Source organism: Panthera onca, chromosome D3 (genome assembly GCF_046562875.1).
Source record: "Panthera onca isolate mPanOnc1 chromosome D3, mPanOnc1 haplotype 2, whole genome shotgun sequence".
NCBI classification, from domain to species: domain Eukaryota; kingdom Metazoa; phylum Chordata; class Mammalia; order Carnivora; family Felidae; genus Panthera; species Panthera onca.
Window position 1 is genome coordinate 4,313,011 of NC_138350.1, and position 15,193 is coordinate 4,328,203.

Genomic DNA, 15,193 nt, shown 5'->3' on the forward strand with positions numbered 1-15,193 from the left:
AGAGGGCAGCGAAAGCGAAGATGGTAAATGGAGGCTGGGTCGGGGGCAGGGACGTGTATTTGTGCCCTCTGTTCTGTCAGTCACACCGCTCAGCCTGGTGCAGCCTCACTGGGCGAGGCCTCACTCCCATTTCGTTTAACACTTTCTTGGTCCCGGGACCAGCTTCCACCCTCCTTTTCCACCTGCTGTTTTTCACCGGGATGTTTTTTTTGTTTTGTTTTTTTAATGTGCTCTCACAAAATGATTAATGGCTTATATTTAATTCACTCAAAGGGACAAGGGTTTCCTGTCTCAGCGTGGTTCCTATTTTCTGACCCGACGCGGCTGTTGTGGCTAACTTGCTGTTCTGTCCCCCGTGGTGTGGGTTCCCTACCTTTAACCTGCTCCCTCTCCCAGGGGCCGGTCACCCGGGTGGCCTCCAAATAACTCACACGCCCAGGAGCAGTACTTTTGGGTCATAAGTGTGTTTCATCGGACTCTTCTGATGTTACATTTGCTCCTGAATATTTGCTAAGGAAATAATTTTTAGCACCCAGGAGAGCATCTCAGTTCGGGGTGGGGGGGGAAGGGTCTACATGTGTTGCAAAACCCTCCTGGGGTTGCCCCAGTTAGCAAATAAAAATAGTTTTCCTGGTTAAATTTGAAATATACGTTTTTTGTATATGTATATTCCTGGGTGGCTCAGGTGGTTAAGCGTCTGACTTCGGCTCAGGTCATGATCTCATGGCTCATGGGTTCGAGCCCCGCATCGGGCTCTGTGCTGACAGCTCAGAGCCTGGAGCCTGCTTCTGAGTTTGTGTCTTCCTCTCTCTCTCTGCCCCTCCCCAACTCATGCCTTGTCTCTCTCTCTCTCTCTCTCTCTCTCTCTCAAAAATAAATAAACATTAAAAAATTTTTTTAGTATATATATATATATATCCCATACAGTGATTGGGATATATGTATACTTAAAAAGTATTTGTTGTTTATCTGAAACTCAAATTTAATTGGGCATCCCATGTTTTATCTGGTGGCCCTACCTACCTCCAACACGTTAAGGTTATTTGATTTCCCAGACCGGGGAACAGAATCACAGAATCAACCAACACAAAGTCGGGGAAATTCCACAAATGCTCGGTTAGGAGTGATGACATATATTTAGGAAGCCCATACAACGAAATTACAATAAACGTTTATTGAGCCGCAATTTTCACAATATTTTCATTCTGTTCTGAAATCGGTCTACAAATATCTCTACAGAACACTAAAGCCAGTGATTTAATAAATAAGAGGAATGTATTTAGCATTTTGCAAATAAAAGAAGCCTTATACATTCAGATCTCCATTTGACACGCACAGAATCAGTTTCCCAAGGCTTTAGGCAACTAAAATGTGCACACAGCACAGACACACACACACACCAGCGTATTCAAATCAGATGGGTTTAGATTAAGCGTGAAATCAAATGCTGCATAAAATTTATAACCAGATACACACAGGATGAACTCAATCACGAACGCACTGTTCGATAATGGACACGGTTACCTCACTAGTATGATTCCCAGTTAAGAGGGAAATAAAGGATTGCTTCGCTGGATTTTAAGTGAGCACAAATCACCGTCACCATCACAAGAAATCAGTTGAATTGCACGGTACCCAGAGATTGAACACACATGCGAATGTTAAGCTGACACCACAATAAAACCTTGAAATCTGCGAAAAGACGTGGGGACATAGGGTCGATGACACCGTTAGCTGCCACAGGTTTCCCGTAAACGATGCAAATGACCATCAGCTTTTTATGCCACCACAGGGGAAAAAACTGGTCCTGCCGTGTCTCCTGCAAAAAACTCAGGACGCTGAACAAAGCCTGCTTCTCCCAGAGACTGTATATCCTATCGACGGCTGTCCGTTACTCATTTTAAGGGTACTATGCTAGACCCTGCAAAAAATAGATAATTCTATCACTCACCACTCACAAGTGAGGGGCAAAAAGTCCAAGACTCAAAGGACCGTAAACAAAACTTTGCGGAATGGAGATCTATTATCATTACTATTTTGATTTGGGGACGAGGGGGTGACACCTCAGGGCCTTAGGAATTCCTGCTAACACAAGCCAGCTGGATGGCCGAAGCTGGCTTTTGGGTTCAGTCGGGCAATTCGAACCCCGTCAGGGAGAAGTTACCAGACGTCCTTCACCTAAAGCATCTTGGGGAGTACCAGGAAGCACAGAAATGAAACGGTTCAGAATTTCCGCTAACGACAAGGCGTATTAACCGTGTTTGTGATGCGTTGGCTTTGGCGTGTTTTTCCTAAGCTGTCCGTGAGGCCGCTGAATCGGAGGCAGACAGGCAATCAAGGTGGTTTACGCCTTCCCCCCCGAGCCAGCCCTCACGGGCGTGCAAAGTCACATCACAACCCTCCCGACCACTGCCCCCCAACCTGCACGTCCGCGCCTGGCACCCGGTAGGGCATGTTCAAACCCGTTGCTTCCTCCCACCGCGGTGACGGAGTCCAGACACACGCCCACTCCGCGTCCCGACCCCGTGTGAGGCTTCGCGAGGCCCTGCAAGGCATGCTGCGGCCAGGTGCTTTAGGGAACCGTGCCGAGAACCTTCTCTCAATGGGATTGGCCCCCGTGCTGTCACCCAGGTCACCTTCGTAAATGAAGACCCCGGCACAATTCACAAGAGCAGCTTTCAAGAAATTCTGTTGCTGCGTTTTGCCCCCAGAAGTGATGTGGGTTATCACGGAAACATGAGGCCAAGACCCCCCACCCCCCTCCCCGGAAGCCAGGGGATGCTGATCTTGACCGGTACGGGGAATGCCTTTGTGGAGGGCTGACGTACCACGGAAGCGTCTTCACCAGCACGTCAGGGAACAGGTCCCTCTGGACACAGACCCCAGAAGATCCACTCAAGTCCAGCAATTTTGAGATGGCCGGTCCTTTTCCTTTTCTGTCCTTGGCGTTGGTTGTTACTGAGGCACTGGAAAATAAAAACTAGTCGAGTTTAAGATCTCTAGAAAACAGAGTCTTAATTCGAACCCATCCACGGTCGTTTCTGTCAGGGTTTTCTAGATCACACTGAATATGAAGTGTCACGCTAATAGGTCCTACAACCCGGAAGACATTAAAAAAAGGTTTCTCTTCCAGGTATGAGATGTGGTACAAAAATACATTTTTTTTTTTCCCATGTACAAAAGAGAGAAAAAAGAAAGACACGGGGAGTAGTGGGAAAGGCCAAGTACCCTAACAAGCTTCCGTGGAGCGGAGAGAGAGGAAACGAAATCCCCAACTATTCGGGGTTAAGACGAGGCCCCAAAACAAAAGTCAAATGGATGCGTTAAAAAGCAGGCGTTGTTCAGACCGAACGTCCACGGTTTCTACCAGAATTCCAAAGAATGTTCTGCCCTGAAGTGATGCTCCTTTTTAACTGTAGGTGCTTTCATTACAAATACAGCCATCTTTCATCGCAGTGCATGAAACTGCAAGGTTGGGCTCAGAGAGCCCAACCCTTGGCTAATGGGGTGGAAACAGCGCATGTGACCAACAGCGATTTCTACCTGCTGCTTACAGCCTCCGCGCGCCAGTGCCCAGGTGCATGCGCCTCCCTTGGTTTACCGGAAGTGAAAACGGTTTGACCCCAACACAGCACGGTGCCTTTCAGGGTTCGCGGGGGAAGGCGGCCGGGGGAACAGAGGGGATATTCCAGTGACAGTTTAGGACTTACAAGCTGTGTGCGGAGAACGCCAGTTCTGCCCTGGCCAGCACGAGCAAAGCAATGCTTTGGGATCTCAACACGCCCGATGCACGAGAGCCAAACGCACAAGAGGAAGGCAGGCCGGGATGGCCTCCCCGGGGCTATTTCTTATACCCCTTGTGCTAAAAGAGATTTGCCTCCAAGATTCTGACTGCAACGGCTTCGGGCTCCAAATGCCCCTGGAGAAAGGTTTGCCCCGGGGCAGACCTCGGAAAACACGTATGCGTTTCAGAAAGCGAACCGAATGCTGCAAAGGTTGGGTCCCGTTACGTGCACCTCACACAGAGAGGTTTCGTAAACATTCTCAGAAACATCCGCTCCGGTTTTCCGGATACTTGCATCCAGCAGTAAAACTTCACGGAAACCGCACAGGAGTTAGCAGACAGCTGAGTGTTTCTCCGGAACGATGGGTGGACCGTGGAGTCTTGGTTCTACCTGATCCAACTGGGGGTGGGGGGGTCTCTGCAAATCTGCATACAGAGGCTCTGTCGGGGGGCCGCCGGGGCACGTAGGTGGGCAGGGAAGGATTGTGGCAGCCAGACCTCCCTTTCCTTGTTCATGTGTTGCCTGATGCTTACCAACAGGCCTGGGGGGGGGGGGGGGGGCTACACTGGGCCGCGTGCATCGACCCCTGATCCAGCCTCGCAAGGCGCCCCTGTCGAGGACCCCCATCGCTGTCTGCCCGGTATGTCCCTCTCTGCCCCTAGGCACCGCCGAAAATGAGGGCACCACAGACTTCACTCAGAAAGCACATAACACGTGTGTCGTAAAAATTTCAGGAAAAATAATTCGGATCTTCTCCAAGGCGTGTTTATTGCTGCTTACTGCTCCTGAGAATGCCTGATAAGCAGCAAGAGACTTGAAAATGTTATTAGCTGCTAGAGTTTGTTTTAATTCCGAGGTCCTGAGTCAACCCACACTACAGTGACACAAATAAAAACCCTTGAGAGCGTACCTTTTCTCTACAGGTCTAGCTGGCAAATGGTGATACCGGGGCATCAGATAGACTCCGGACAGGGGGAGTTTTGGCACTCACCCAGGTAGCTCTCGGCATCGAACTCCAAAGACATTTCTTTGCTTGGTCCTTGGATCTTCCCTTACAAAACGCGGAGGTTAAAATACATCAAAGTTCAGAAAGGGAAAACAAAAACAAAAACAAAAACAAACGATCTCAGGGTTGCTATGAATAACGATCTCTTTCTCCATTTAGAAATATAATTGACGGGGGCCTGGCTGGGGTCACGAGGACCCAGAAGATGTTTAGTTTCGTCCTGGACCCCAACCACCCACATCCAGAAACAACGACATCTATCAGCTAAGTCACCGTCAACCAAAATGACATAAAACGAAGTTCACGGTTTTGGAACATGAGAAGAATGCACACAGACCTCACCCACCAATCCCTATGCCGTGACAACAAACAGTGACACTGGAACTCTTCGTCTAAAATGTCCGATTAGCATATTCTTCCCCTCAGTGTAAAGTTTTATTAAACTTGACTCGATCTGCCTTTATTAAAAAACCTTACAAAAGATGTATTTAAGTGCTTGAAAAAATTAACTTTATGCACTATGCACAGATAAACTCTTACCATACAGCTAATATGGTTATATCCTTTGTTTTAAAAAATATCTCTTCCCCCACTAACGACCCTCGGCGGGTAGTTCCGCATACACGATCCTGTCATTCCTCTGGGAATGTGTCCTAGGGGTTGACACGTGGCCGGAAATACCCTCGCAAAGCGCCCCCGGTTCCTGCTCGGGAATGTTTATTAGGACTGCTTGGGGTTTGCTGTTCTTTTTTTCCTTCTTCTTTTTTGCTTCCTGAGGCAGGGCGCTGGTACGGGGGGACCCGGCCGGCCGGCTGATTGTCACTTGCCGTTGGTGCGGTCGAGACTCTCCAGCACTTTGTTGAGGCGGATGTTGAGCAGTCTGACCTGGTTCTCTAGGTGCTCCAGCTTCTCCTCCACGCTGGGGCCACTGGGGCTGCTGCGCCAGTAGAAGCCCATGGGCCCGGTCATGAAGTAGATGGCCACCACGAAGCACAGGGGCAGGACTGCGTTCTCCGGCTCCCCCTCGTACTTGTGCAGGACGTAGACGCAGGACATGGAAAACAGGATGACCCGGGCGATCCAGAAGAAGCGGCCGAACACCACGTGCAGGAGGCTGAAGGTGAAGCCCAGCGTCAGAGACAGGAACCAGTAGGCCAGGAGGACGACGCCCACCAGCAGGAGGGCGCGGGCCGGGCTGTTGGCCACCGAGGCCGGGCTGAAATACTGGGACAGGTTCGACACTGCGGAACAGAAAAGAGGGACAGCGGCGGGTCAGCACGAGCCGGGGGCTTCTCTGCAAGTGGGGCGCGGGGGTGCGCTGGGTCTCCGCCCTACGCGTGTAAAGTCCACGGCCTCTTTATCCTTCACGCGAAGCCCTGGGGGAAGGCAGGGCACCCTCCGAGGCCACCCGCCGCATCCTGAGTTGAAAACACCTTTCGTGGCAGGGCAGAGCTTACAAGCCCGTCCTCTATCTCCTTCCTTCCTGTCTCCCATGGTAGCAAACGCCCAGGTGTAGGCTGGGTGCGTGGCTGCCTAGGAGGAAGGCGTTTCCAGCCTCCCTTGAAACTCCGAGACTAAGCTCTGGGCAAGGAGATACTTTGTGGTGGCTTTGTGGGGTCTTTCCTAAAAGTAGCAGGAATGTGCCCTTTCTCTCTTCTTCTGCCTGCTGCGATGGAGATGCGATGGCGGGAGTGGGAGCGGCTATATTGGGCCATGAGGTAAGGGAAGTCACCTAAGCCATAAGACGGACGGTGCCTCGGTCCTGAGGCCCTCATGCTGCAAAGCCACCTCCCTGCCTAACCACCTACCTGTGAACACTGACACAGCGTTATTGAGATATAACTGACAAAAAGCACTGTATAAGTTCAAGAGCATGACTCATTACATAGATTGTGAAATTATTAGCACAATAAATTTAATGAACATCCATCACCTCATATGGATACAAAAAAAAAAAAAAGAAAAAAAATGCTTTTTTTCTTGTCCTGAGAACTCTTAGGATCTACTACTCTCTTAATAACTTTCATATATACCATAGAGCAGAGTTAACTGCAGTCCTCACTTTCTAAATTACACCCCCGGGGCTTACTTATCTTATCACTAGAAATTTGTACCTTGACCCTCTTATTCCAGTTCCCGCACCCACTATCACCCACCTCTGACTACAAATCTGATCTCTTTTTCCATGAGTTGTTGTTGTTGCTGTTTTTTTTTTTTAACTTTATTTTTATTTTTGACAGAGAGAGACAGGCAGGGCATGAGTGGGGGAGGGGCAGAGGGAGAGGGAGACCCAGAATCCGAAGCAGGCTCCATCCAGGCTCCGAGCTGTCAGCACAGAGCCTGACGCGGGGCTCGAACTCACGGACCGTGAGATCGTGACCTGAGCCGAAGTCGGACGCTCAACTGACTGAGCCCCCCAGGTGCCCCTGCTGGTTTTTTTTTTTTTTTTAAGATTCTTCATATAAGTGAGATTATCAGGTATTTGTCTTTCTCTGACTTGTTTCACATGCCGTAATGCCCTCGAGGTCCATCCAAGTTGTCACAAATGGCAGGCAGGATTTCCTTCTCTTTTATGGCCGAATAACATTCCACGGTGTGTGTGTGTGTGTGTGTGTGTGTGTGTGTCACTTCTTCACTGCCTCAATTTACAATCCCACCACCAGTGCACAAGGAAGGGCTCCTTTCGGTCCGCGTCCTTGCCAGCATTTGTAAACTCTTGTCTTTTTGATAATGGTCATTCCAGCAGGTGCGAGATAATGTGTGGTTTCGATTTGCATTTTCCCGATGAGTGATGTTGAACACCTTTTTATGTAACTGTTGGCTATCTGTTCTTTTGGGTTTTTAAAAAATGTTTACTTATTTATTTTGAGAGAGCATGCACACGAGTTGGGGGAGGGCCAGAAAGAGGAGAGAGAGAGGATCCCAAGCAGCCTCCACTCTGTCAGCACACAGCCCGACACGGAGCTCGGTCCCAACAACCGTGAGATCATAACCTGAGCCGAAATCAAGAGTTAACCTCCAGGTTAATCAGACTGTGGGTTTCTCGCTATTGAGTTGTAGGAGCTCTTTATAGATTTTGGTTATTAACCCCTTAATAGATACGTGGTTTACAAATAGTTTTTCCCATTCCATAGGTACTTTCTTTTTTTAAAAAAATTTTTAAAAATGTTTTTATTTATTTTTGAGACAGAAAGAGACAGAGTACAAGCGGGGGTGGGGGGCGCAGAGAGAGAGGGAGACACAGAATCCGAAGCAGGCTCCAGGCTCTGAGCTGTCAGCACAGAGCGCGACGCGGGGCTCGAACTCATGAACTGCGAGATCATGACCTGAGCCGAAGTCGGAAGCTCAACCGACTGAGCCACCCAGGCGCCCTGGTACTTTTCATTTTGTGATGGTTTCTTCTGCTGTGCAGAAGTTTCTGGGTTTGAGTAGTACTACTTGTTTATTTTTGCTTTTGGTGTCAAATCCAGCAAATCATTGCCAAGACTGATGTCAAAGAGCTTTATGGAGTTTTATGGTTTCTGGCCTTACATTTAATAAGTCTTTCATACATTTTGAGTTAATTTTTGTGAGTGGTATAAGGTAGGGGGCCTCGTTTCATTCTTTTACGCGTGCATATCCAGTTCTCCCAGCACCATCTACTAAAGTGACCGTCTTTTCTCCATTGAGCATTCTTGGCTCCCTTGTCAAATTTTAGTTGACCACGTATCCCTGGGGTTTATTTCTGGGCTCTCAATTCTCTTCCATTGGTCTGCGTGTCAGTTTTTATGCTGGCACTATACTGTTTTGGTTACTGTTTTGGTTACTATTTTGGTTTGTAAGGCTTATAATACAACTTGAAATCAGGAGGTGTGATGTTCTTTTCTCAGGATTCCTTTGGCTGTTCCTTTGGCTTCTGCAGTTTCCTGTAAATTTTAGGATTTTTTTTCCCCACATCTGTAAAAAAAAAAAGCCATTGGAACCTTGATAGGGATTGCACTGAATCTGCAGATGGCTTTGGGTAAATAACAGACATTTTGACATTAATTCTTCCAATCCATGAACATGGGATAATTTTCCATTTATTCACGCTGTCTCCGATGCCTTTCGTCGATGTCTTACGATTTATCTTTCACCTCCTTGATTAAGGTTATTCCTAAGTATTTTATTGTTTTTGATGCTATTGTAAATGGGATCATTTTATTTCTTTTTCAGATACATTCATCGTTAGGGTATAACAATACTGCTGATTTTTGTATGTTAATGTTGCACCCTGCAACTTTACTGAATTCATTGATCAGATCTAACAGTGTTTTCGTGGAGTCTCTAGGATTTTCTATGGATAAATCATGCCACCTGCAAACAGATAATTTTACGTCTTCTTTTCCAATTCTGATGGCTCTCGTGTTTTAAGAATAAACATTCTTCTCAAAGTCACAACACTATGGGGCGCCTGGGTGGCTCAGTCAGTTAAGCGTCCGACTTCGGCTCAGTCCGTGATCTTGCGGTTCGTGAGTTCGAGCCCCACGTCGGGCTCTGTGCTGACAGCTGGGAGCCTGGAGCCTGCTTAGGATTCTGTTTCTCCCTCTCCCTCTGCCCCTCCCCCACTCATAGTCTGTCTCTCAAATGTTAAAAATGTTAAAAAAACAACAACAATGGGGCACCTGGGTGGCTCAGTCGGTTAAGCATCCGACTTTGGCTCAGGTCATGATCTCACAGTTTATGAGTTCAGGCCCCACGTCGGGCTCTGTGCTGACAGCTCAGAGCCTGGAGCCTGCCTCAGATTCTGTGTCTCCCTCTCTCTCTGCCCATCCCCTGCTCATGCTCTGTCTCTCAATAATAAATAAATGCTAAAAAAAAAAATTAAAACAACAACAACAAATTTCATTATGATTTTCTACTTAACTATACCTCATACTTCCAGGCTAATTTTTCTTAAACAAATTTTTTTTATAAATTATTTTTAATGTTTATTTATTATTGAGAGACAGAGAGACACAGAGTGTGAGCAGGGGAGGGGCAGAGAGAGAGGGAGACACAGAATCTGAAGCAGGCTCCAGGGCGCTGAGCTGTCAGCACAGAACCCGACACGGGGCTCGAACTCGTGAACTGCGAGATCATGACCTGAGCCGAAGTCAGTCGCCTGACCAACTGAGCCACCCAGGCGTCCCAAACATTTTCTTTTTTTAAGTAGTCTCAATTTTTCAGAGGGGTTTTGGGTTCACGGAAAAATTAAGCGAAAGATATAAATTAATTAATTTATTTATTTTTATTTATTTTTTTATTTTAGAGAGAGAGAGCATTGTGTGCAGGTGGAGGGGGAGGGGCAGAGAGAGAGAGAGAGAGAGAGAGAGTGAGAATCTTAGACAAGCTCCATACTCAGCATGGGGTCCGACTTAGGGCTTGATCCCAGACCCTGGGATCATGACCTGAGTCAAATTCACGAGTTGTACCCTTAACCAACTGAGCCCCCCAGGCGCCCCAATATAAATTAATTTTTAAACATTGTTATTATTAATTCGTTTAGAAATAGCAATGAACCCAGGGAAGTGGGTGGGGGGTGGGCTAAATGGGTGATTGGTACTAAGGAGGGTACTTGGTTTTTGTTTTTGTTTTTAATTTTTTTTCAATGTTTATTTATTTTTGACAGAGAGAGAGAGAGAGAGACAGAGCGTGAGTGGGGGAGGGGCAGAAGAGAGGGAGACACAGAATCCGAAGCAGCTCCAGGCTCCAAGCTGTCAGCACAGAGCCCGACACAGGGCTTGAACTCACAGACCGCGAGATCCTGACCTGAGCCGAAGTCGGTGGCTCAACCGACTGAGCCACCCAGGCGTCCCAGGAGGGTACTTGTTATAATGAGCACTGGGTATAATACGTGATGAATCACTAAATTCTACTCCCGAAACCAGTATTACAGACTATATGTTAACTAACTAGAATTTAAATAAAAATTTGGAAAAAAAATAACAAGGGACCCATTACAGGCTAACACAAATAATATATTTTTCGAGAAGAATAACTGATCTCCAAAACAGAACCAAAAAATCCCGATGATGGAAACAGTGAGATGTTCTGCATTTTTACAACTCTTGTGTTGGTTTTTTTTTTTTTTTTTTTTAATATCTGGGCTGTTAGGAGAGAGCTTGATCCTCATATCTGGTTTTGAATTCACAGAAACAGAATGTCAGCCACAAACGTGGGCCACGGATAGATTTTAAACATTTCTCGGGGCGCCTGGCTGGCTCAGTCCATAGAGTATGCAACTCTTGATCTTGGGGCTGTGAGTTTGAGCCCTGTGTTGGGTGTAGAGATTACTTAAGAATAAAATCTTTGTTTTATTTTATTTTTAAAGTTCATTTATTTATTTTGAGAGAGACAGCGAGCACAGGTCGGGGACGGTCAGAGAGAAGGAGAGACAGAATCCCAAGCTGACGTCACACCATCAGCACAGAGCTTGATGCGGGGCTCGAACTCACGAACAGTGAGATCATGACCTGAGCCGAAGTCAGACGCTTAACTGACTGAGCCACCCAGGCACACTTAAAATACCTACTTTAAATAAATAAATGAATGATTAACAAAACAAACAAATATTTCTAGTAGCCACATTAAAAAGGGCAAAAAAGAAATAGGCAAAATTAACATTAAGACATTTAGCCCAACAGGGGCGCCTGGGTGGCTCAGTTGGTTAAGTGTCTGACTCTTGATTTCGACTCAGGTCACGATCTCACAGTTGGTGGCTTTGAGCCCCGGCATGGGGCTTTCTGCTGTCAACGAGGAGCCTGCTTGGGATTCTGCCTCTCCTCTCTCTCTGCCCCTCCCCCACTTACATGCACACTTGGTGTGATCTCTCTCTCTCTCTCTCAAAATAAATGAATAAACTTAAAAAAAAAAAAAGATATTTAGCCCAACATATGCAACATATTATCAACGTGGAATTGATATATCGAAGGATCCCTTGAATGCCTGGCCTCACACAGGTTGCTGGAGAAGGGGGGACCTCACGGTTCCCCTGAGGGGCCTCAGGAACCCCCTCCAGGGTTCCTCAGAGCATACTTTGAGAACCACCGGACTAGCCTATGTATATCTGAAGCTACATACCACGTGTTATTATCAGGGTAACAAGGGGCTGAGTTAGGTGACCAGCGAGGACAAGGACCCTCGGTGGGGGTGGATCTAGGACTAGGGCCGAGAATGTTGACACAGGCACGACCTCGCTGAAACCCGCGCTGCAATCCAGCGAGGGGGGTAAGGAGCAGTGTGCCTCGCCAGACGCCCTAAAAATCGCACCTAGAACATGAGCGACTCATCACTCCTGCCTGAATCCGCTTCCCGGAGCTGCCACAACAAAGCAGCACAGGCCGAGCGGCTTAGGCGACGGGAACGTACGTACGGGAACGTACGTACGTATTCGCACAACAGTCTGAGGTCAAGGCGTCGGCAGGGTGGCGCCTTCTGAGGCCGCCGGGGGACGGCCCGTCCCAGGCCCCTCCCCAGCCTCGGGGGGGGGGGGGGGGTGTGGGCGATCCGTGGTCTTCTTGACTCGTGGGAGCATCCCCCTGACTCTACCTTGGTCTTCAGGTGGCCTTCTCCCCGGGGCCGCTGGGTCCGAGCTCCCCGCGAGGTCACCGGTCCTACCGGATTAGGGGTCCACCCCGATTCAGAGCCAGGGGAAAGCCGGCTGTGTGTGCAGCCAGACACAGACGGCCCTCGGCGTGGGGAATCGAGCCTGGGTGGGTCCCACAGCGGCCTGACAATGACTTTTCGCAGCGGATCCCCTCCGTAAGCCGTGAAGGGGTCACAAGGTGTTTACCGCGGGCCCACGCGCTGCTCTGATGGCTCCGCACAAATTGTCATCTGGTCCTCACGACGTGCTGATGATACGTAGCGTTTTCCACATGGAGGGCGGGGGCGGGGGGGGGGGGGGCTCAGGCACACAGGTGACTTGCCCCGGGTCCCGCAGCGAGGACAGGGCGGAGACAGAGTAAACCGCCTGATGCAGGGACGAGGCTTTAAGTCCATCCTTCCAACTCCTTCCCGGAAGAGTGACTTGAGCCGCCGGGTCTAGAGCAGGCCAACGCCACGGTGTCCGTTATGGGAGCCATCGGCCATGTGTGGCCACTGAGCGCTTGAAACGTGGCAGGTCTGAAGTGGGATGTGCTGTGTCAAACACGGCTGGATCACGAAGGCCTCACACCCCCCCCCCAAAATGTAAAGACGCCTCATTAATAATGCCACACGCTTCCCACAAGTTGAGATGACAGGAGTTTGAATCTCTCGGGTTAACCGAAATACCTTATTAAGTTAGCGTCGCCGGTTTTTTACTTTTTTTAACATGGTAACTAGAGCATGTGACATCATCTGGCGCTCTCTTTGTACCGGACGGCTCTGGCTAAGGAGGCTCCACTTTAACCGGTACCCCGAGAGATTCTGGAGACAGGAATTAGAGGATTGTGCTCATGGAGACCTTTTGCACCAGAACATCCAACTTCGGAACGCTATTTCCCGTAAAGCCTCCTGCGTGCTCAGACTTCTAAGCAGAAGCTGAAAATCCCAAAGGCCTCTGGATGCTTCAAAGTTTATGCGCCAAATACAAGGGGAGAACATGACGTGGGAGGGGTTCTTTCACCTCCAGAACGTGCCAGCTGCCCTCCCCACGAACGCAAGCATGCGGGGCCTCTGCGGAATGACTCTGTTCTGGTCCCCTCCCAGGTAATCAGGAGGCTGTCTCCACCGCAGCTTTCCGCTCCAAGCTGCATGCAACTTTTTGCAATCAGGTTTGCTTCTCCGGGGCTCCTTGTTGGCCAGGGATGGAAATACCGAGAGTTTAACAATCTGGGCGAGTGGCGAATACGGATTCCGAGCGGGATTGCACACAGTTGCCGTATCTGGGTTGTGTGTTGGCTCAGCCCGACTCCCAGGAGGCTGCAAATGGCATTGCTAGAGCATTGGGACTGTGTCATCTTGCCCGCTGGGGGCCAGAATTCTGAAATCAAGGTGTGGGCAGGGCCGTGCTCCCTGAGCGCTCAGAGGGAGTCCCTCCTGCCTCTTGCGGCTCCTGGGGGCTCCAGGCACCCTTGGCTTGTGGCCACGTCCCTCCAGTCTCTGCCTCCGTGTCCATAGGGCCATCTCCTCTCTGTGTGTTTGTCTCTGTGTCCCAATTTCCCTCTTCTTACAAGGACACCAGACACTGTCTGGTGGGATTTAGGAGCCACTCTAATCCAGGATAGACCCCATCTTAACTTGATCACATCTGCAAAGACTCCATTCCCAAATAAGGTCACATTCATAGATACTGGAGCTTTTGGGGTACTTTTGGGGGGACGCAAGTGAACTCCCACCAGCAGCGAAGCAGAGGGGCCAAGAGTCCTCCAACTTTTATTAATGACGGGACCCTGTCCACCAGAGGCAGAGTGAGGTGCAGGGTGCAGCCTGGGGGAGATGGGCAAAACCCTGCTCACAGGAGCTGATTCCGGAAGAAATATGGGCAATAAACATATACACACACGTGTGCAAGCTGCGGAACATTACAGCTGACAAGGGATTGTAGGCGTGAGGACAGGGTCCCTGTACATAGGGTAGTCAGGATGGGCTCCCTGGAGGAGGTGTCATGTACCAGAGACCCAAGGATGGGAAAGACCTGAGCAGACAAAGGGCTGAGGGCCTGCTCCCAGTGGGGAACACCTAAAGGAAACAAACATGTGTCCGAGGACAGGACGGAGGCCGGGGCTGGGTGGGGAGGCTGGGCAGATCCTTGGAGCCGACGGTCCCCGTGGGAGCCCTGTGTCAATTCCAAGAGCAACAGAAGTCACTGGGCAGTTTTAAGGTGAACGACTTAACCTGACTGATCCTTTTTTTTTTTTTTAATCACTCTGTGCAACAAAAGAACTAATAAAAACTAAAATCACCCTGGCTGGTTTGTTGAGAAGGAACCACAAGGGGCCAAGAGAGGACACGGAATTAGGAAGTGTGCAGGAACGGGTTAACACGGCAGGCCTGAGTCTGCTCTCTAGAAAGAGGTGCCGGAAAGGATTAATATGGCCCTTGGCTGACATCTGGGAACTTGGGTTTCTGGAGTGTGATACAGTGATTTATAAGAAGTATATGTGGGGCGCCTGGGTGGCTCAGTCGGTTAAGCGGCCGACTTCGGCTCAGGTCACGATCTCGTGGTCCGTGAGTTCGAGCCCCGCGTTGGGCTCTGTGCTGACAGCTCGGAGCCTGGAGCCTGTTTCAGATTCTGTGTCGCCCTCTCTCTGACCCTCCCCCATTCATGCTCTGTCTCTCTCTGTCTCAAAAATAAATAAACGTTAAAAAAAAAAAAAAAGCGTATGTGTGTGTATATATATATATATATATATATATATATATATATATTTGGTCTTTGTCCCCATTCCTGGCACAGAGCTCCTCCTAGAACCTTTGG

At 49.0% G+C, this 15,193-nt stretch overlaps 1 protein-coding gene across 2 annotated transcripts in view; it reads right to left on the reverse strand.

Moving 5' to 3' along the window:
- Positions 1 to 1,159: 1,159 nt before the first annotated feature.
- Positions 1,160 to 15,193, reverse strand: part of BRI3BP (BRI3 binding protein) — a 28,028-nt gene continuing 13,994 nt past the window's right edge. The window contains exons 3-4 of one of the 2 annotated variants that reach the window (XR_009604039.3): positions 4,777 to 6,032; positions 1,160 to 2,966 (exon numbers count right to left, since the gene is read on the reverse strand). Coding sequence is in view for 1 of the 2 variants with exons in the window: in XM_060612073.3 (XP_060468056.1) it covers positions 5,611 to 6,032 (422 nt within the window). In the remaining variant the exon portion in view is untranslated. Of the gene's footprint in view, positions 6,033 to 15,193 lie in introns of both variants that reach the window. The other variant, XM_060612073.3, reaches the window with a different exon arrangement.